This window comes from Sceloporus occidentalis, unplaced genomic scaffold (assembly GCF_023333645.1).
Source record: "Sceloporus occidentalis isolate IW3139 unplaced genomic scaffold, rSceOcc1.0.p SCAF_14, whole genome shotgun sequence".
Taxonomy (NCBI): domain Eukaryota; kingdom Metazoa; phylum Chordata; class Lepidosauria; order Squamata; family Phrynosomatidae; genus Sceloporus; species Sceloporus occidentalis.
The window spans coordinates 6203499-6225902 of NW_028316994.1; the positions used below are offsets into that span (position 1 = coordinate 6203499).

The following is a 22404-nucleotide window of genomic DNA, read 5'->3' on the forward strand; positions in this document are numbered from 1 at the left end:
TTGCAATTCTTGGCCTTGGTATCCTTTTCTCAGTTCATTGTAGGGGAACGAATGCTTTATATCTGCCTGACAATGCAGAAGATTAGAAGAGACCGTAATTTTCTATGTTGTACTAAGTTTGATTATTTCTTCTGTTTTTATTGTTTTTGGCCAGCTCCTAATAAAATGGCAAAAGCAAAGAGGTTCCTTAAAGGTTCAGGACCTTGTAGTTCAACCTGTAACAAAAGAATTTTTTTTAAAGGCAGAATTCCATTTGTAACTATTACTGTGTGAATAAACTGTACTTTTAGTATCCCAAAAATGTATAGCAAATTTATACCAAACAAAATTACATAATTCATTATATAGTTATTTTATGTTCTTAAATTTATCGCAGGCCTGTTTCATTCTGTAAAAGATACTGATGTCATTTTTTAATTTTTTAATGAAAGTTTTGTTTCTTCCCAGAAAAAAAAACCCAAGGGAAGAGACTAATATTCTGCATCACAGTCCATGATTTGTAACTTACAAATCCATAACTATGTTGCAGTAATGAAACAAAATCCTGTTAGTGAATTGCTGGTGCTCCTGGGCACCAGCAAGAGTGGTCCAATGAGCATTGGGCACTCCGGTTGTGCTCTAGCACTTCTAGCCAATTCCGGATGCTCATTGGGGATGCATATTGGGAGGCTCATCCTGTTGAACATTGAACCGTAGTGGATCAGTCACTCATACGACACCTCTATGTTTTCACGTCATGGCAGTACCTAGGTGAATACAGACAATGTGAGACTACCCAGTTTAGTTTTATGCACACATAAGGCCATTTACAAAGATATAACTCTCAAGCAGAATGCCAGCCAAAGTTTTTTTCCAATGGCTTTAAAATCTCTGGAATTTTCTGGAACTCTCCAGTCAAAAGATCTCAACTAGCAGCAGATAAAAGAGCCAATCTGACATAGTGGTTTGAGTGTTGGATTACGACTCTGGAGGCTAGGATTTGATTCCCATCTCGGACATGAAACCCACTGGATGACCTTGGGCAAGTGACATGCTCTCAGCCTTAGGGAAAAGCAATGGCAAACCAGTTCCATCAGGGGCTAGCCTGAAGAAGAAGAGCCCTCCCTCCGGTCCATCTGCCTTGGCCCAGGCCTCAGAGGGAGAGAAGAATGCTGGACCTGATTCCCTCCCCCCTCACCATTCCCTTCTCCTTTTGTGTCGTGTCTTTTAGATTGTAAGCCTGTGGGCAGGGAACTGTCTGTTATCCCCTCTATTGTAAACCGCTCGGAATCCCAGTGATTGGGCGGTATATAAATAAAACCTATTATTATTATTTATTATTATTACTCTGAACAACTCTTGCCAAGAAAACCCCATGATAGGGTTGCCTTAGGGTTGCCATAAGTCGAAAATTACTTGAAAGTACACAACAGCAGTAGCTGATAATGGGAGACATCTCTCTCTGTGGACTTCATGAGACACATCCAAGCCACTGGAAGCAATATACAGTTCAAGATAGATCATGTCCTCTGATTCAGTGAAAGAAAGGTACTTGTGCTCAAAAGACTGGACTGAAGGTACCCAAAGCCATTAGAGTTAAAATCTAAGAGTCCCAGCTAGAGAGTCTTAGACTGTCCTTTGTTTGCCAAATGCCCCACAAGTTCTGGTTCTCTGACAGCTGCCTGCTACTGCTTGTCCTTAACAGGAGCCCTTCATATTCCCCATCTGGAACTTCAAAAGAATAGGAAATGGCTGTATGCCTTTTCCCTTCCTGTTTTAAAAGTCGTTTTCCCACCTCCTCTTTCCCTCTGCAGGAAAGGCTGGTTTCCTTTCTCCTATACTCGGCCATTCCCTACAGCTGAAGGGGCTGACAAAACACTTGGCAGGTAAGGCAGGAGTCTGGATTTGTTGGGGGGTGCAGCTTTTGAGATGAGGCTGGGGCTGCATTTGCACTGCAGAGTTAATGCAGTTTCACATCACTTGAACTGCCATGGCTCAGTGCTGTGGAATTCTTGGATTTGTACTTTGTTGGAGCACCAGAGCTCTCTAACTGAGAAGGCTAAATAGCTCACAAAATCGTACCAGTTAAAGTGTTATCAAATTGCATTATTTGATATTTTTCTATGTATAACCAGAAGCAAAAAAATTCGGAAAGCCAAGTCTGGAATTTTTAATTTTTAAAAAAATGATTTTAAGTTTTGTTCCACCTTTCTTTCAACATGAGAAGTAATGTGGCTTATGATATATGCCTTGAGTTCCATACTGAGAAAAAGTGGGATATAAGCAGTTAAAGCAAGTTATTGGGTGTCCTTAGGCCTCCCACTAACTACCAGCTTAGCATATCTCACAAGAATTGTTAAGAGGATAAAAATGAAGCCATGTATACCGCTAAGAGGAAAGGCAGGATGTACAGTTAGCAAAGAAATCAAATTCTGAGATGGAGAGGGAAATCTGGCAATTTCAGATGAGGAGGGAAATCTGGCAGGCAAGATCAGTGTACAAAATAGCAGTCTGGCAAGCAAGATGGATCCCTCCACATTTGCGCCCTTGATTTTTACAGATTTAATTATTCGCAGATTTGATTAATATGTTCTCTTTAGAAAGCTCTAGATCCTTCAGCAGGATTCTGTGGTCAGTATTCACCAGAGCTCATGCTGGAGGACCTAGGGATTCTTAGAGAGAACACTTCTTTAGGCATTTGTAGGTCCTCCAGAGCAATTATGTGGTCAATGTCTGGCAGATGTTGACCACAGTCTTGTGCTGGAGGATCTAGATTCCTAGAGAGCTGTTCTCTCAGGTTAAAAAAAGTGTGGTTTTTTATTTGTGGTTTTTCCCACTTTCACAGAGATTCTGTATCCCTAACGACAGCAAATGTGGAGGGCCCACTGTAGTCTTATCCGACCAAGCATTCTTAATTATATTCTCCTAGTACCATCCATTGTCATAGCAGATGATGGAACACAATTGGTTGCAGGGAACTTTATGGGTGTGTGTACTGTGCTGTATTTTTTAACTTCATTAGGTTTAAAAATGATTTTATCATTTTTACATTTCAGACAGGAAACAATTTTTACCTTGATAGTGTCGCCATAAGCCGGAAATGACTTGAAGGCGCGCAACAACAAGGTTTAATATGATACACAAGGTCTAATTGTGGGTTTTTTTAATCAGTTTTTGTAGCTTTTTTAAAAACACTTTTGTAAGCCGCCTTGGTTCCTATGCCAGAAGAAAGGCAGGTATAAATTAAACACCCAGACACACAAAAACTGGTACGCAAGATCAGATATTATCCCCTTACCGTTAGCACCGGATAAAACACTAGCAAGGGCTGGCTGTGTCGGAGTCCTTTGCCAATTTTTGGTCTGTAAGGAATTAGTGGAGGAATAAGCTTTGACACAGATTCTCCTAAAAAAGGAGAAGTGGTGGATGGGATAAGAGTGGGAGAAATTGCGGTTTGAAGCTTCAGGGTTCCGATAAAAGGCATGCATTGGCTTAAACTTCCTATTTTCTCTCTTGTACAGTGGTTTCCCCCTCAGCAAGATGAACAGTAACAGCACAGGAAATTTGGACCGAGCTGGGTCTCCATCTGTTGGCATGGATGGTGGGGATGGTCCACGGTATGGGCCTTCACCTCGTGCCAGTGCGCCCCGCCAACGTCCTTACAGTATGTTAAACCCTGACTTGTCACAGGTGAGTTGTGTGTGAGAGAGACAGAGACAGAGAGCGCACACATGCAAGACAAAGGACTTTATCACACTGGCCCTGAAACGGGCCCAGTGCGTTCTAAACGTGCGCGCAGGTGCTCATGGAATGGGATGGGGCCAAGAACCCCATTTTATCGCATGCTGGAATGCTGCCTTTGCCACCAGGCATACCAGTTGCATCCCAGTTCCATTCCAGAGGGCACCATTTCTGAGAACTGTTTCTAAGCATTCTCAGAAATGGTGCCCTCTGGGACAGAACGGAGACGCAACTGGAACGCCTGGTGGCAAAGGCAGTGTTCCAGTGTGTGATAAAATTGGGTTCTTGGCCCCATCCCGTTCTGTGCACACCCACGCACGCACACGTTTAGAACGCACTGAGCCCATTTCAGGGCCAGTGCGACAAAGTCCAAAGACTCTATTTGTGCCTTTTACATGTTTCTGTACTGACACCCAGTGGTCAAAGTCCAATAAGCAACATTTATTGAAGAGGTTGGCAGCACAAGCTTTCATAGGTTCCTCTTGCCTTGGAAATGCACGTCCATCACTCATATTCACACCCCAATGTTACTGCCTTGGAAAACTGACTTCAAAATGATTCAAATCCATTTCAAAGGAAGCATCGCCTTTTCTATACCTTGAATTTTGCCCTAGAGTTGAAATTTCCCATAAATACTGGTGTTTTTCCTTTGTTTCCTCAGCTTAGACTAGTAATAAGCATACATCCTGCCAATTTACTGAGTTAGCTCCTCTTTTACTCGCCTATCTCCATTTGCTTTGGAAGCGTTTGAGTTCCTTCGGCATCTCCAGACCTGTAATAAGCTGAGCAACTATCCATTCAGTTATAGTAATCATGTTAGTTTGGCTCCTTCCTCACTCCCGGACGCAGGGAGCTGAGCTTGGGTGGGTCACACTCTCTCGGCCTCAGGGGAAGAGAAAGGTAAACCTCTTCGAAAGAAATCCCCCTCCCATTAATCCCCAAGCCGGGCTGCCTGGGCTGCTGCTTGCATCACAGATGATTGGCGAGCAATATGAAGCGGCACAGCACTAGTGGGGAACGACAAAAAGGGCAAAAATAAATACGATTACAAGGGGCTTATAAAAGATCTGCTTTCATAGTGGGGATTACACCAGAGGCAAATCGATTCCCCAAAGCGAAGCAGAAGTGCTTCACCAATCAAATTATAAAGCGAATGGGCCCCCTGAGTCTTAGTCCAATGCTTAAAACGTACACCACACTGGGTCTCATAGGGCCCAAACAGACAAGCCAAAATAAAGCTGCTCCTGGTCACTTTGGAAGTATGCTGTTTAAATTATAGATGTGTCCTAAGAGGCCAGAAGTCGCGCCAAAGCCACGCTCCAGTCCTAAGAACCAGAGTGCAGCTTTGACGCGGCTTCTGGACTCTTAAGATGCATGTGTCATTTAAACAGTATGCCTCCAAAGTGACCCAAAGCAGCTTTATTTTGGCCTGTCTGTTCGGGCCCATAGTTTGTTTACTTAGTTAAGTGATAAAGTAACACATATATCTGAGTCTATGGACCTGTTACATTAATGGAAAATATTCTCTAGCATCTGAATGCCCTTCTTTTTTGTCTTCCTTTCAAGCTAGCAAATGAGTTTGGGAGTCCAGCATCTTCTCCTTCAAGGTAAGACAACTCGCTATTTGTCCAGAGTCCTATGTTTACCTGTGAGACCACCTTTGGCCTCCACTCTGAAATCATCTGGTTAATCTTGAGATGAACAGTTTCACAGGGCTGACCCATACTGGGTTTCTGAGCTTTGCCTAACTCCTGCCTACAAACTAGAGAATAGCTCTTCCTTTTTCTCCTTGTAGCTTCTGAGATCTGGGCCTTCCTTCTTGTCACCCTAATGCCTTCCTTCTCTACCATTTCAGGAGCAACCCCTTTGCTCACATCAAGCTGAAACGTACTGTGACTAATGACCGCTCAGCCCCACTCATCCAGTGAGAGGTGCTAGAAGAGGTGGAGACAGACTACTGCCTTCACTTCTCTCTCTTGACCGCAGCACACCACCTTTCCCAACTTATGAAGCGCTTACGGATCAGAATGGGTGGCACAGGCTGAGCAAAGTCAGGCTTGCCTCTTCGTCACCCCTACTTGTGGCCAATGAGAGTGTTGCAGCTCCCCCAGCCTTGAACCCTGGGAAATGGTGTACAACAAAGAGGTCGCATGGTTTTATTTAGTAGTGCCAATTCGTCCATGAGGCAGCAAGCCAACAACAGAAGGACAGAAAAAAAAAGAATGGAAGAAGGAGCTAAGACACAGGCAATGAAGGCAGAGGCAGGATAGTTGGATGAGTAGAGGCATAAGAAAGATGGAGGATGTAGGACAGGAGGGCAGATGGAAGGAAGAGGAGACTAGGTAGATAGGAGTTCTGCTGACTTCTCAATTACAACATGTGTGGAAGGCATATCACTGAATCTGGGCATTTGGATGCAATTCAAAATCTTTAGAACTCAGTGGCAAGTACCCACCAGTTTTACTATATGTGGATTGCACTCTGTATCTAGGAATTACTCCCTCATGTCAGTGGCTTGTATTCCCAAGTAAAGCATTTCAGATAGAAAGTGAGGTGTGCTTAAGTCCATTGAAATCAGTGTGTTTTATTGGTCCCTGGCCTTGGTGTATCTTAAATTCATTTCACTTTCTTTATATTGGATTCAGCCAGCCAGGGACTCACTTGATGACCAGAGTTGTCATATGATAGTCTGGTGGCATGTATGCAACTTCTCGTTATGTGGGAGGATTGTCTCTGAAGAACAATCTTTTTAAGGACAATTGTCTTTGTGGGTTAATAGGCTACCTTGAGGGCTCATAACATCAGCTCCCCCAAATTGATCCCTACAGTGTAAGTCTTGGAGATGCCGTGACTGAGGACAGAGAAAGCGAGAATGGCTTGGGAGAGAGAATGGAGTTTAGTGTAAACAGGATCAAAGAATTCTAGCACGGGTCACACATGAAATAGACATTATATTTGAGTCACTCAGCTACTTAATATGCAGATCCAGTTCACTCAAGTTAGTATCACTTGGCATTTGACTCTGTGAATTGACTCCACTGAAAAGCATTGTATTTGGGAGAGGTGTAAGTTCCTATTGTTGGAATTATATCCATGTATTCCAGTTAATTCATGGAAATCCTCACTTCATCTTGGAGTCATCAAGTGAGAAACATACACATGTGAAGCAGCCTTGGGACAGAATGTGCAAATAGCCATTATTAAAAGCTAATGATTTCAGGTGATATGAAAAGTGTATTTGGTTTGCAATGACAGTTTAGGCATGCATGCCATCACTTGACATTACCTTCATTGATGGTATTCATGTCAGCTTGTCTTCTGTGAAAGGACAATATGGTGGCCTTGCGGGTTGAAAAGGAGGTGAGGGTGTTTGTTGTTGTTTTGCTTTGTTTTTTGGAATCTCTGGAAACACAGCATTTCCTGCAGTTGTTCATGGACTGCTGGATAGTCCATGAACAGTGTTCTCTACCCAGCTAGATGTTGAGATATTTTCATTAAAAAAAATAGTATCCTAACTTAATTTCATGAAACAAAGGCCACACATTTTCTTCATGGTTTCATGCTGCAATTTATATTGATTTGTATAGTATTTAACCATAATTTTATATAGTGGGATACATGACAGTCTGTAAGAAATGTAGAGATTTTGCCATGGTCCCCAAATGGCATAATGGATTGGAGACAGAAATAACTGCTATCAGAATTTGTAAGTTTGGGGGAATATTGTAGATTGGAGTAAGGAAGGTGACAAACTTTTAAATAATTGGGTTGGTTGAATTTTAGTTGCTAGAATGTGTAACTAAAAACAAAAACAAAAAACCCACACAGCAGTATTCTTGTCTTGGGGGACCAAAAGGCAGGCATTTTGGTCCATGCCCAAGCTGAGTAATTCAACTGTCACTTTTATCTCAAGAAGGAAAGATTTATTTATGTGTAAAGGAAAAGGCCTACTGCCCCATTCCCTGTTCCCTTTCTCCTAAGGCAATTAAACCTGGGTTCAAGAGTCAAGATGCTGCCCTTGCAGGCACAGGTATGCCATGACAGAATCTTTGTCCAGGCCTAATAGTAGGGCTGGCCCTGCTTTTCATATACACTTATCCAGCCTTATTTTAAGAATTTTATGGAGGGCTCTTCTACTTCTAACCTTTCTATATTTTACCACCATTTTATGTCTTTCTTTCATTTTGTTTCTTTACACGTAGAAAACCTACTAGGGAGGCAAAGGTGAAGTCAATGCATGCTATCTCTGGATCAATAACATTAGAAGTTGTACATTTGAATGCACCCTAAATGGGTTAAGTGTAAGATCACACTAATACATCCCTCTCATCCTTTTGTTGGCTTTACTTTTTAGTTTTGATTCTTCCATACTAAATCTGATGGTCCCCCCTTCAACCTGTTCTGATATATGCCAGATAGTATTAAATAGCCTGTGACTTCACCCCATCCTGTGCAGTGTCTTGGCACACAGTGCCTCGTGCAAAACATTCTGGCCTCTCATCATGGAGTCCAGCAAAGGTGTACCATCCCCTGCTGCAACATTTGCCATGCAGACACTATTAAAATTTAGCTGCATCAGAAATGGGATGTTGAAGAAGCAGGTCAGTAGAATGTGCAGAGACCACCAGAAAAACAACATACCTTCTAACTGTCCCAATTTGGCATGGACACTGCTGATTAATTCTCAGTTGTCTCTTTTTCTAGTGCTTTTCTCTCTCCTCCTCCCACTTTCCCACATTTTCTGTTCTCCTTCCATTTGCCCCTTTTGTCCTCAGTTTACTTTAGTTGTTGAAAACTGGGTTCAAAGTGAAAAAATAGTTTGCACACAATAAACTCAGCAGAAGAGGGAGATGAAGAGGGGGCACAGTCTTGCCCTCCCCAGCAACAGGGACATAGCCAGAATTTTAGGAAGTGGGGGGGGGGGAGTCCAGACTGCCACCATTATAATGGGGCTTGGGTGCGGCGACGCAGCAGCACACACCATTCATTTTTCTAATGGAAGGGGGGGTCCGTACCTCAAGGACCCCCCCCCCCCTTGGCTACGTCCCTGCCAGCAAGATCTGACAATGCTGAAATGCTGCAGCCTCTTCTGTCTTGTTTGTTCTTCCTCATTACTCACTTTTGCATCTTGATCACACACATTGCTTGACCACATGCGTCCCGACTTTTATCTATGAGATGTGGGTGGGACAATCTGTCTGGATTCTGGACAGACAGATATGAAATGCTGATTTTTGGTGGGGAGGTATGCAGAGTTTCAAGGTGGAAATACAGTTGTAAACAATCCCCAACAAAATAGCCAAATGCAGAATGTTCAGCAGCAAATTATGAGTCTAATGTGGTATATATTGTTAACCTCTTAAGGTGGGAATACATGCCTTATTAACAGCGAGTGCTTAATGTTACTGTACTTAGTGTGATCCTACACACATCTACTCAGACTCTAGGTTAGTGAGTTAGTCCCAAGTGAGTAGGTATAGGATTGCAGCCTTAGGGCCATACTAAAAGATAAGTGTTATCTTTGCATTTCCTACCCTTCAGTAGAGACAAATTACCCCCATCAGCATGTTTTGTGTGTGTGTGTGTTCTTTGACTCTACATGTTTCAACTGAAACCGTTCTGTCAGGTTTTTGTATTTTCCAAATTTCTACCTGAAAAGACAGAAGCAGGGATCCAAATTGTAGAATTTCATACCTGAGTGAAAGTTTACAAATTCCATGATTCATCACAGAATGTTAAAATGACTAGCAGACTAGTAGCTCTGCTTACAAAATGGGATTCTTGATTTACAGGAGTACAATGCTTTGTAACACCAAATCAGAATACCTGTGTTTTAAAGGTTAGAGAAATTCCACTTGAGCGGAAGCCCCCAGCAGTATATGATCTGCAACCCCCAGCTGGAAAGAATACATCCTAGGGTGTTGTTTTTTTTCCCTTTGACATGTTTCTGTGAACATTCGAAATTAGTAAATGCAGAGAACCAGTTGCCAAAGGATAATTTACCACATTTACCATAGTATGCATTCAACTGCTTCACAAAACTGATTGCTTGTATTGTCTGCCTAAATGGTGACAAAATAAATTATTCATTCATTATTTTTAAATTTTGTCTCACTTCTTGGTTGGGACAATATAAGATGACCAGTTTATTGAGTTTATTTACATCATGTAAATTTCTATTAAACTCTGAAAATTACAGCTGTCCATACCTTCCATCTGGGGGTCACAGACTCTTGTGTGTCTGCGTATAAAAGTATTAATGCATTGAGGACATAATATGGGACAGATGGCCGTGGAGTTGTTGGGGAGTCTCATTAGCTATGTATATATTTCTGTGTTAATATTTCCTAATTCTAATATTAATAAAGTTTAATATAAACCTATGCCCCCTGAGTGTTCTCATTACTTTGAAACTCATTTGCTGTGCCAAATCTTAACATTTATTCAACACTATGTTTGTTGAATCTGCCTCTCCTGCTGTGAAAGAAAAGGTGGATAAGCTCTAGGAGCCATTTTATCTGGCCTTTCTGTCTGAGGAACTGACTCCAGCTCTTCCACCAGAATGTCTGATCCAACAGAGTTGTGGTGGGTAAACCTTGCTTTAGAAGAGAGCAGGGACAGGGTGATATTTGTGGGGAAACACCAACTTTAGTAAGTGAACATTTCCCCATTAGCTTCCCTATCACTGCTCCTTCCACATCAGGAAAACTTCTTTATACTTCCACATCATAACTGTGTTCTTGTTTCCACAATCTGGAGAAACCCAAGGCTTTGCGGTGGGGCAAATCAGGCACACTGAGTCAAGGTTTGCAAATACAGTATGCACAATTTATTATCATTGCAGAATTTGGAGATTTTAAAGTTTTGATAATTTAAATACTCTCCCCATCCCTACATACTTCTTCCCACAACCTTCCCATTAAAGTATCACCACCCCTACAACCATCCCACAGTAACATCTCTCACCATTCGGTCCCCACAAGACACCCCACATCCATTCTTCCCCCACCCACCCCAAGCATCCTTTCCAGCCTGTTAAGCCATCCATCCTCTCCTAATTTCTGGAATATTCACAGTCCCTATCCTTTTATAGCTAGCTGCTCACATCTGCTTACTTTCAATCCCTTCTGTCCATATAAAAGAAAAGTTTAATGTGCGTTTCTTTTTAATTTACCCTCCCCCCCCCTCTTATTCTTTCTCTCTTTACATTTTTTCATATGGGCAGGTCAGTCTTTTAGAGATCCCCACAACATTTATATTTGCATTTATTCCACAACTGCCTTGCTTCAAACATGCATTTTAATGAAAAGTCTGGATGATAATGATCTGATTCCTGTTACCATACATTCCAACTGTTCAGATTTGGTACTGACAGTCCCTACTACTTTTCTGTCATTCCACTTTTTCAGCTGCTTTGAAAATGTCCCAGTTTTTTGTCTCCTTCTTGTCTCCTTTGCCCTTTGTCCTCGACTTCAATAGCTCTGAACTAAGGGTTTCCAACCAGGGGTGCCCACATCCCCAGGGGGTGCAACCAAGAGTGGCTTTTAAAGTTCTTTTGTTCAACCACAGTATTGTATGTGGTTTTATTTGTGGTTCAAAAATTAGAAATTAGACTTTGTCATCTACAAATATGATATTCTCTCATAAGGGGAGCAAACACTAATCAAACATTTCCTAGGGATATGAGATGTAGTAAAGGTTGGGAACCGCCTCTCTAAACTAAGTGCAAAGTGCAAAAGTAGCTTGCACACAATGAACTCAACAGGAGAGGGAAGAGCAGGAACCAGAATCTTGTTCTTCCCAATAGTTCAGGTAAAAGAAAACTGCCACAGCCTCTCCTAGCATGTCTATTCTTTCTCATTAATACATTTTGCCAACTTGGCCATAATCTGATGTTACTTGACCACATGTGTCCTGGTTTCATCTGTGAAACGTTGGAGGGGATGTGTTACTAGTTAGCCCTTACTAGAGTAGACCCACTGAATCGACGGGATTTATACATGTTGACTCACCATTCAAAAAATAATAATTCAGTGGATCTACACTTGTTGGAACCACTGTGATCTTGACTTACATCTTCTTTTTATAACCTTTCTTCTTTTTGTAATTTTTCCCACCTCTTTTCCAAAGGCAGAAAACCCACTAAGAGGAAAAGCCAGCATAGCTGCCCAGTGTGTTTAAACTGTAGTACCAGCTGCCCTAAACCTGGAAGTAACTTTTAACTCTTATCTCAAAATTTACAAAGTGATTTCCAACCAATATGAGGTAATAAAGAAGCCAAGACAGCCATTTTAGTTAATCAGGGGAACATTTTTTTTTAGAAATGTTCAGGCCAATTCAGGCCTTCAAAGAATATATGTGGGCATAACAAGACCTAAACAAAAGGATAAGATGTCCCCGGCTTCCATTTCATATATGAAAATGAAGTGAGGTGACAGCTGAATCTTACTTAAACTCTGGCAATGGTTTGGCTTCTTTCATCACACCTGAAGGCCAAAGGCTAGTTCAGGGATGCAGAACTGGCTGTGTACTTTGTCCTCCGAGAGGGGGAAATGTCCACAGAACTCAAGAGGAATGGCAGGCAGATTGCAGTGCTATCCCTCAACCTTTGTTGCCTACTTAATTCTACCTGGCCTTGGAGTATAAAGTGTGGAAGAGGCATTGGGACATGTAATCCAGCACCATCCAGACTGTTGCTGCAGGTCCAGCTCTGATTTTCACACACTGGATGGGGATGTCTAAATCACAAAATCATAGAGCTGGAAGGGACCACAAAGGCAATCTATTCCACCATGCAGGAATAAACACCTAACATATTCCTGAGAGATGGCCATCCAATATCTGTTGAAATATCTCAAAGATATTTGAGACAGTCTATTCCACTGTTGAAGAGCTCTTACAGTAAAGATGCTCTTCCTAATGTTCAAAGGTATTCCAAGTGCATTCTGCTGAAGGCACAAAGAATCCAGTCATCTGGGAGTGTGGACACTTAATGTTCATGCGGCCAATAATTCTTCTTCAGACCTTCTTGTTCAAGAGCTGGCATGGATCCCTCTGGTGTGTGGTGTGGAATTCCACTGCTCTTCCATTTTTGATGCCCACACACATTCCTTGGATGACTGTGTAGGGCTCTACTCTATCAGGGAAATCTGAAAGCCATTGAAGGCTGTGAAAATGATGCCATCACTAAGGCCATTTGAGGGAAGGAAGAATGCCTCAGATGGGGGGCTTCTTCCCTTAAGCTGAAGATTCTCACAGTGGATAGCAGGTCTCCTGGTGGAGGCACAGACAGATGCCACATGAGGCGTGACAACTAAAGACAGAGGGCCATTACAGCCTTGCCCGTTATTTCAGTGTCAAAAGCCATGTGTTTTTCCAACTTTAGGTTGTGCTCGTGCTAGAGTCACTGACACAACCTTTGCAGGTTCAAGGGATGGGTATTGTCAACTGTTTCTTCCCCCAGGCAGTTCTTTCCAGTAGGTCAGTCATGGTATTTCTTAAGAGAACATGCCAGTGTGGTAGGATACTGGGAAGGCAGCTAAGCCTTGCTGGCTTTGGAAAAATATCAGCTGGTGTAAGATAACCAGGAGTCTTGAGCTGAGGGCTCCAGGGGCCAGACTAAAGGGTTTTATTCTCTCTGCCATGTTTGCTGGAAGCAGCAACTGCTAGCCTAATCTTGGGTCCCCTTAGCTATTACAGCTAGATACAGGCACGTACCGCAAGACCAGGTTCACCACAGGTTAGGTGACACAAGTCAGTGGAATTCCAGTTGGCCCTTTAACCAAATTCTCACCAGGTTGCGGCTATCAATACCTCTGCCTCTCAGCTCCTGCCCACAAGAAGACTCATTCACCTGTCAGTTTGTCACTGTCCTGTCAAAAATATCTGTTTGCTGTGTTTTCACCTTCTCCAGACACTCCCCAGAAGTGAAGACTCTGAGGATGGGCCTACCTGTGGTTGCCAGTTCTAAAAGTCAACAAGCTACCACCAACTCAAAAAAAAAGTCTCTCCCTTCCATAAACTATGCCTTAAACAAGGGGTGAGAAACTGACTCTCCAGATGTACTGGGCTACAACTCTCACAATCCTTCACTATTGGCTGTGCTGGCTGGAGCTTCTGGGAGATGAAAACCAAATCATCTGGACCAAATGCATGCAACACACTCGCTGCAAGTAGAAGCTGCCAGATGAAATACCTGTCTTTTTATTATCTTACCTAGGTACAGATATTCTTTTCTTGGGTGAGGAAAGGAAAGTGGAGCACTCTAGATCACTCATTTATTCCAGGGGCTCAAGACTCATAATTAGACCTAGCTGCCACTATTGTAAGTTCAACACAAACCAGCAATATGCTGTTTGAAGCCTAATGAATATTCTCTATAGAAATCAATGCTGGAAGGGCTTGGGTGGTTATCAAGTCTAATTCCCACCCCACCCACCCCCTGATGGAAGGCAAGCTCATGCATATATTTGCCCCCTTCCCAGAATTAACCCCCAAAATTCTCTTGGCCTATACCAATGGTCCTTTTATCCAAAATCTGGCCAGCGTGTACTGTAAGCAGAGGGCAGGAATAGACAAGATTCAATACCCCTAGGTTTCCAAAAAGTATATAACTCCATTTGATTCTCTAAAGCTCTGAATCCCCCCAAGTCCACTCCTAATACAACCCATTCACCTTCAAGTGGTTCTTTTGGCACAATTGATCAGCGGCTAGTCCAATCTCTGGAAATCCTCGTCATTTCAATTGTTCCCCAGTACCCTTTATTACCCTCTCAATATAAACCAGTGGGGGACCGGGATGGTCAGGACAGACCAGTCACAAGAAAAGCCAACCAATCTCCATCAGTGCTGCACATAAATCATGGATGATTTTCCAAGTATGATGCACCCACTAGTCAGGACAATATGGAAGATATGTTTCCATTGTTAACCAATGAGTGTCCATTACTTGTTTGCTACAGATTGGTGATGTGACCAACTTTTTCCATGGCATTTCATGTATCAACCAACAGATGCTGACCAATGCTTTTGAAAAAAATGATACTTTGGGATCATCCCACTGTAGGTTCATATAAAGGATTCCCATCCAAAGAAATCTCACCACTCACTTTGCTGGTTCCAATCAACCCTTAATTGCTCCAAGGTAGTGGGTATGATTTGGTTGTTCTGTCTTGCCGGTGCAATTCTGTCCCAACGTTCAAATCAATGGTCTCGCATACATATACAACTAATGCTGGTTAATTGGGGAGAGTCACCAGCCCCATTCAGTTCCATTTGGCACAAAAGGGATTTAAATTGGCAGCCATGTTCCACATTCCAGGATTACAGCTGATGAGATTCAGAGAGATGCAGAGGGCTCAGAAGAAGTTGATGGCATGTTCTTAGAGATATCATTCCCTGACCCTGACCCTCTCAGTTTGGCACAGAGGATCCTTATGAGTGACGTATTGAAGAAAGGAAAGAAGCCAGGAGAGGACTGGGGTTATACATTCAAAAGCCAGTACTGGGTGAGGACCCCCTGTAAAATTGAGGAGATGTTTCCCTCATCAGCTGGTGGCCCTAAATAGTTCATACAAAAAGTTCCACCCCACTATTCGCAAGTGAAGATGTGGGGGGAAAGGGCAAGACAAAGAGGGGGAAAGTCCATAGGGAATCGGTGTCCGTATTAGCAACAATGGCTTCCATATCATGAACACAAATGCACGCACACACAAACGCATGTGTCTGTCCATTCACCACAGAAATTGATGTGGCATCTTGGCACCGGTATGTCAACCGGATAACTGGGCAGCATCCCTGAATGCTGAGACAAAAGGCAGCGGGGTTGTCCACTTTCTACTTTATCTCAGTTCTCTATTGGGTCTGCAAGGAAGAAGAGGAAAAATATTCCATTCAACAGAGTGGCTTTTGTTACATATCATTCATTCATTGCTTTAAAGCACACTGAGAAGCCAACTATGCATGATGGTTGATGCATGGTTTATTTTTTTAAAAAATCTGAATAGTATCAGCTGGGAGATGGGGCAGAATCACCATAAGTCAGAATCACCATAAGTCAGAAATGACTTGAAGGCACACACAACAAACAGGATATTGCCAACACTGATGATCCCAGTGAGAAAGTGCTCTGAGATCATATTGATAATTACCATATTTAGTGTGTTTAGTCTATTTAATTACTTTTATTATGTTAAATTGTTTTGACTTGTTCATATAGATTTTACTTGTATATCATTTTGAGATTTTGATATAAAACAGGATAGAAATATTTTATTAAATAAACAAATGTTTCAAAAGAGTGTGAATGCAACATTATCTTTTTTTTAATTAAGAAAGCACAACTTCATCTGAACAGTTCAGAGGTGTGTAGAAGCTCAGCAGGAGCTCTGGATTTATTTTCTGGTTTCCTGGAAAAGGTAAGAAAGATTGGAAAGAGGCCCACAGCAAGAACTCTCCAGATTACAGATCAGGTGGGATACTGGAGCTGAGGCAAGCATACTGAGTCCACTGCCTAAGTCCAAGAAGAGTCTGGAAAGAGTTTTAATGGGGGCCCAGATTCACAGTGGAATACAGGCTTATGAAACTGCCCTGACAGCTCCAAAGAATGGGGATTTCCAACTTCAGAAGAAGGCCTGTCCACTGGACTATGGAAGGAAAATACTAACTTAAGAGCCCTTCGTCTCTGAAAATTCCAGAGAATTTTCAATTCCAAAATTTTGTTCCTGTACAAACTGATTTTATCCCAAACATCTACATCTTCATGATATTTTCTTCATACTGAAGTATTCCTGGGAACTCCTGACTTTACCAAAGGCTTTTCATTCCTTCTTCCCAGGTCAATTTAAACTAACACAGTGTTCTTCCAAACTGAAAAGTATCTCTGCTTGTCTGTCATTATTCAGCTGCCAGTAAACACAGGTATTGTTTCCAAGACACAGATTCAACCTGAGATCAAGGGAAGGAAAAGGAATTTTTGCACCAAAATAAAATGATCCTAGCATTTAACTAGCATCATCTTGTAAAACACTTTGGGACTTTGACTATACCGCCTGAATAATAATAAAGTTGATTTCTGAAATATTATATGAGACTAGATGTGACATGTGATCTGTGAAAGGGGGATCTCCAAGTGCTATCCATCAAAAGACTCTGCATTTATTCCTCCTTTCTCTCCAGAACAGATTTTTGGTGTTAAAAAAAAGGGAGGGAGAGAAAAAATGGAGAAGGAAAGAAACTGAAAACAATATCTAAACTGCTCATAAAAGTTTGGGAATGAGATCAAGTGACTGCACAAGAAAAATCTTAACTGGAAATATCCCAAAATATGTTGGACTACAGATCCCATCATTCTAGCCATGGAGCTGAACTTCAAGATCTGGAAGACCAAAGATTAAGAAGCACTCCACTAGAGCAATCTAGCGGAGAATTCTAAATACCTGACAAAACTACAAACCACAGGGTTTTTTAGGATGGCGCCATGACACTTAAAGTGATATAAATTGATATAATTGCATAGTGCAAACACAACCCAGTGATCACTCCACTCCCTGAATAAGAACCATATGCCTCCAGTCCCCACTCACCAGCTGTAGGTCCTAGTTCAGTGTCACAAGAAGGAGAAAGGTGTGGCTCCAGGGCAGGAGAGACGGTGAAGCGAGAGAACCTCAGGGCATCGACAAGACCAGACTCAGCCCTCTTAGCTGTGGGCAGCAAGGCAGGGGGCATGGGCATTGGTGAAGTCATGGCTGGGTGGGAGGGCTTGACTGTGTTGGGGTCAGACACCATGGAAACATAGGATGGATTCTGAGCCATCAGGGGGAAATCATCATCCCACTCAAAACTGCCACCTGCATGCAGAAAGGAAGGAGGAGAAAAGAGAGCTAGACTGAAGACGAGCATAGTCAGTGATGTCCATCTAGAAACAGGGCAATCCAGGTTCAAATCTTAAATATATTCTTTTTTGGGATGAAGGACTTTTGAATTAATACTGGGGACTGTGCTGGATGGGGGAGTCTGAAAACTGTATGCTTTTTAAAAACATTCCCAATCTATATCTATATAAGAGCCCTGGTGGCACAGTGCTTAAATGCCTGCAGCCACTCACTCACTCAAAACCATACGGTTGCGAGTTCAATACCAGCAAAAAGGGCTCAAGCTTGACTCAGGCTTGCATCCTTCCCAGGTTGCTAAAATGAAAACCCAGATTGTTGGGGGCAATTAGCTTACAGTTGTAAACCTCTTAGACACTGTTAGTTCAGTATGAAGCGGTATATAAATGAAGCTGTTTGTTTATATAAAATCCTCACTTATCAATTAAGCTCATTGTTTGACTCTGGAACAATCACTGGCTGCATCTGCACTGCAGAAATAATCCAGTTTGACATCACTTTAACTGCCACGGCTCAATGCTAAGGACTCCTGAGAACTGTACTTTGTGGCAGCACCAGAACTCTCTGACAAAGAAGGTGAAATATTGCACAAAACTACAATCCCCAGATTTCCACAGCACCGAGCCATGGCATTTAAAGTGTTGTCAAACTGTTTTATTTTTGCAGTACAGATGCAGTCACTGTCTCGCTCTGTCTAGGCTACATTACAGGTGTGTCATGAAGATAAAGGAGAGGAGTAATAAAGAAAAAGCATCCTAGTGAAACAGGCGAATTAAGTAATTATTCCTTAAGTAATTGGAATCATTATTGCAAGTGAACACACTGCCAGAACTGGGAGAATGCATCATGAGTCTTTTAGCAGAGTTCACTAATCTGTATGAACACATGTGGACCATCAGCAGAACCTTGCACACACATAAAACCAGTTTTAAATAGGTACAAACATTCTCGACTCGTTTCTTTCAATACTTCCCGGGTTCATCGAACCTTACACTTGCTCCTCAATACCAATCTGAGCAGAAGAGTTCCTACTCTTTATTTCAGAATAGGAAAATCATCAGTTTTCTGCAGCTTCTACTGTCTTCGATTCCATTGGCAGCTTTGCACACAGACATGCACAGTGTTAGCAAAGCAGTGCCTTTAATCTGTTCTCACTTACAGCAACGTATTTTTAAACTGATGCAGTTGTTTTATGAACATCTCTCATGCTACTATTTTAATGACCTAACTAAATATGTTACATTTGTTTTCATATCATTATATTTTTATTGCATCTCTGAGTCAATTTATATTTTAGATGTCCAAAAGATAGGGTAGATATTTCTTATTCAGTGGTGCATCCTCCCTCCCTCTCTATGTATATATTTCACTGCTGCAATACAAAACAGCCCTGCTGCATCCATTTATAATAACAAGGGAGAATCTGTGCCACCATCTGCTTTATCAAATGTGACAATTTTGGATCATGAGCTTCCAAACGGGGAAAAAACAGTGAAGAGTTTACATCCTAAAAATAGTTTAGAGAATTAAATCACACCCAATGTGTAATATTTTCCAAAGTTCTGATAGAGGAAGCATACTCTGCACCCCCAAATAAAAACCGGAAGGCATATTTCATTCAGGCTTATAATTGTAGCAAGTTTATTCTTAAAAACATAAAAGAGTAAGAATCAATAGTCTGCATGAATCATTAATCTGGCCATACTTTCTCAATGAAGAAAGCAAATTCAATGCAGGAACTCATGCACAGATGCAAAGGGGAGCCTCATCTGAGAAACCTAGTGAATGTGGAGGGCCCATTGTAGCCACTAGCAAGAGGATCTTTCTACTTTCTGTTAACTGCTACATCAGATCATGAGCCCTACCTTATATATTGCCTCTGTTCCCAATCTCTCAAACAAATCCAAACCTGATTCTGACTCTGCTGCTCCTGTCTCTAGATCTTTTTATCTCCATCTGCCTACTCTTAAACTTGACTTCTTGCCTAATCTCAGAGTTTGCTGCTGCCCCTGGTCCTGGTCTTCTTTGGAACTCAGCCTTGCCTTTTGTAGTGGCTACAGTGGGCCCTCCACTGGGATTAGGGGCTCAGGACCGCTGTGAAAGTGGAAAAACCACCAATTAAAAAACACTATATTTTTTAACCTGAGAGAAAACCTCTCTAGGAATTGCTAGATTCTCCAGCACAATTCAATGGTCCACATCTGCCAGAAGATGAGCACAGAATTGTGCTGGGGGACCTAAAAATGCCAGGAGAAGTGTTTTTTATAAAAATCTGTAGGTACTCCAGTGTGATTCTATGGTCAGCTTCCAGGAAAATCATGCTGGAGGACCCAAAGATACCTAGAGAGAACATATTCATCAAATCTATGAATAATAAAATCTGCAAAAATCAAAGCCACAGATATGGAGGATCAACTGTATATTCCTATACTGACTCGCCCCCAAGCTGCATCTACCCTGCAGAATTAGTGCAGTTCGACACTGCTTTAATTGCCATGGCTCAATGCTATAGAATTCTGGGATTTGTAGTTTTGTGAGATATCTATCCTTCTCTTGTCAGAGAATTCTGGTGCCACAACAAACTACAAATCCTGGGATTCCATAGGATGGAGCCATGTCAGTTAAAGCAGTGTCAAACTGCATTAATTCTGCAGTGTGATAGCACCTCCAGTGTGACAACTACTTTTCTCTGGGTCCCAGAATGTGACTCCGACTGAGGACAGGATGACCATATGTCATAACCACAAAGAAGGGTAAGGCACCACAAAATGTAGGAACATTCAAGAAAAATGTAGGACATTACCAAATAAAAGCTAAAAACACTCATATAAATATACAGTACATTCATTTCATATGGGCTATTTATAGCTGTATTACATATGCTGGTTCTTTTTTTTAGTATGTGCTCAGTCATATTTTTCTGATGAACGTTGTTAAAATGCCCCGTTGGCTTTCAATAGCCTTACATGTGCAATATATTCTGAGCAAGACAAATGCTTAAAATTATACTTTACTAGCAAAAAAACAAAACTCCTGCTCAAAATGGAAGACATTTTGGAATTCCTCCTGGACAGAAAATTGAAAAGTAAGACATGTCCTGGAAAGGAGGGCATCTGGTCACCTTGACTAAGGCCTAACTATCTGCTTCAATATGTAAAGAGATCGTGTAGCACTTGGAGACTAACAGAAAGAAAGAAGTTGGCAGCATGAGCTTTCATAGACTTCAGTCTACTTCCTCAGATCTCTCCACCATATGCATCTGTGGAAGTCAATTAGTCTCAAGGGTACTACAAGACCTCTTTGCATACTGATTTTACAGGCTAACATGGCTATATTTCTGAGTCTGCTTCAACTCATTTAACACAGAGACAAACACACATACACACACACACTCTACTTCCTCTCTGGCTATAATATTAATAAAATAAATAATAAATAATTTATTTGTATCCCGCCCAATCAACGACGAATCTGGGCTGCTAACAACAGTGGAAGTACAATAAAAATACAATAAAAAACAAACTAATCCCTTCCCAGTCCCCAGCCATATAAAGCAGACAATAACAGTAAGAAATATCAATACAGTGGCAATCAATAGGAAAACATAAGAACATTACAAGTCAAACAAACTATAGAGTGGGATTGGCCCATTTCCTAACAAACTGGCCTTCCAAGACTAGCCAGGACAAGGACTTGGCTTTTGCCCAATACTCACTGAAGCCATCGGCTGGGGGAAAGGGATCAAGTCCTGGTTCTAACATTGAGCCAGGAGAAGGGACATCACCATCTGGCGCTCCCTGTGAACTCAGTTCATTGGTTGGTGTCTCCTACAGACAGAAAAGAACAAAAATGATGGTAGAGTCTCACCATCGTCTCTTCTGGCACTTTTGATTTAAACTTTCCTCTCCATGCACACACATATTCTTACCTTGCTGTACACGTTTAAAGTCTGGATGCTACCTGCTACCTGTGTACTATAAATTATTTTCATTATCCTTTAACACCATGGAATGGCCACAGACCTTCTAACCTCCCAAATAATTTCAGTTAGGGGAAGTGAAAGGTCATTGTGATCTGAGATTAAACCAGAGCCAAGAGAAAATAAGGTGGGTGGGCAGGTGAAGAAGCAAGGATGCCAGGGTGGATAGGGAGACAGCCCAAATTTGCCGAGGGACTAGACAAAGAAGGAACAATACGACAATAGCTGAAAGGAGGACAGAGCAGGCAGCTGGCTTAGGGCCTATTCACACAACGCTTTAACTATCATGGCTGCATCCTATGGAATCATGGGGTTTGTGGTTTATGGAGGCATTAGAGTTTTCTGGTTGAAAATTCTAAATCCTCTTCCCTAGACTGCCTATCCCATGTTTCCACAGGATGGAAACATGGCATTTAAAGTGGAATAATAGTGAGTGGCATAGGAGATTATTGCACTGCCTTTCTTCCCAGCCTCAGTGCAGGTTGAAACTTTTTTTTAAATGGATGTTATCACACACCTCTGTGCCCAGTCCAGAGGCATCAAATATCTGATCTTGGCATCCCATTCATTTCTCCCATACTTTGCAAAAAACAGCAAACTTCCATTCTTTCAAAAAGTGCCAGAGAAATATCGATTGGGAACAGGATGCCAAGATTGGGTTTGCGATGCCTCCAGACCTGGACATGAAGGTGTGCGTTTTAAAAAAGTTTTTAAAAGTTTTTGCCACACTGAGGCTGGGAGGAAAGGTAGTGTGATAATCTCCACAGTGATTTGAGAGTTGGATGATTCTGGAGACGAGAGTTTGATTCCCAGCTT

At 41.9% G+C, this 22404-nt stretch overlaps 2 protein-coding genes across 4 annotated transcripts in view; one reads left to right on the top strand and one right to left on the bottom strand.

The window, feature by feature from the left end:
- The window catches only part of LOC149303679 (BAR/IMD domain-containing adapter protein 2-like), a 32915-nt gene extending 22812 nt beyond the window's left edge, over positions 1-10103 (top strand). For both annotated transcript variants that reach the window (XM_089479771.1, XM_089479772.1), the window contains 4 exons: positions 1794-1865; positions 3501-3669; positions 5287-5327; positions 5576-10103. In XM_089479771.1, the coding sequence (XP_089335897.1) occupies positions 1794-1865; positions 3501-3669; positions 5287-5327; positions 5576-5648 (355 nt within the window). In that variant the 3' untranslated portion in view covers positions 5649-10103. The remainder of the gene's footprint in view (positions 1-1793; positions 1866-3500; positions 3670-5286; positions 5328-5575) is intronic.
- A 445-nt stretch (positions 10104-10548) lies between these two features.
- Positions 10549-22404, bottom strand: part of LOC149303680 (serine/threonine-protein kinase LMTK3-like) — a 48155-nt gene continuing 36299 nt past the window's right edge. For both annotated transcript variants that reach the window (XM_089481189.1, XM_089481190.1), the window contains 3 exons: positions 21325-21436; positions 17304-17567; positions 10549-15582 (listed from right to left, as the gene is read on the bottom strand). In XM_089481189.1, the coding sequence (XP_089337315.1) occupies positions 15566-15582; positions 17304-17567; positions 21325-21436 (393 nt within the window). In that variant the 3' untranslated portion in view covers positions 10549-15565. The remainder of the gene's footprint in view (positions 15583-17303; positions 17568-21324; positions 21437-22404) is intronic.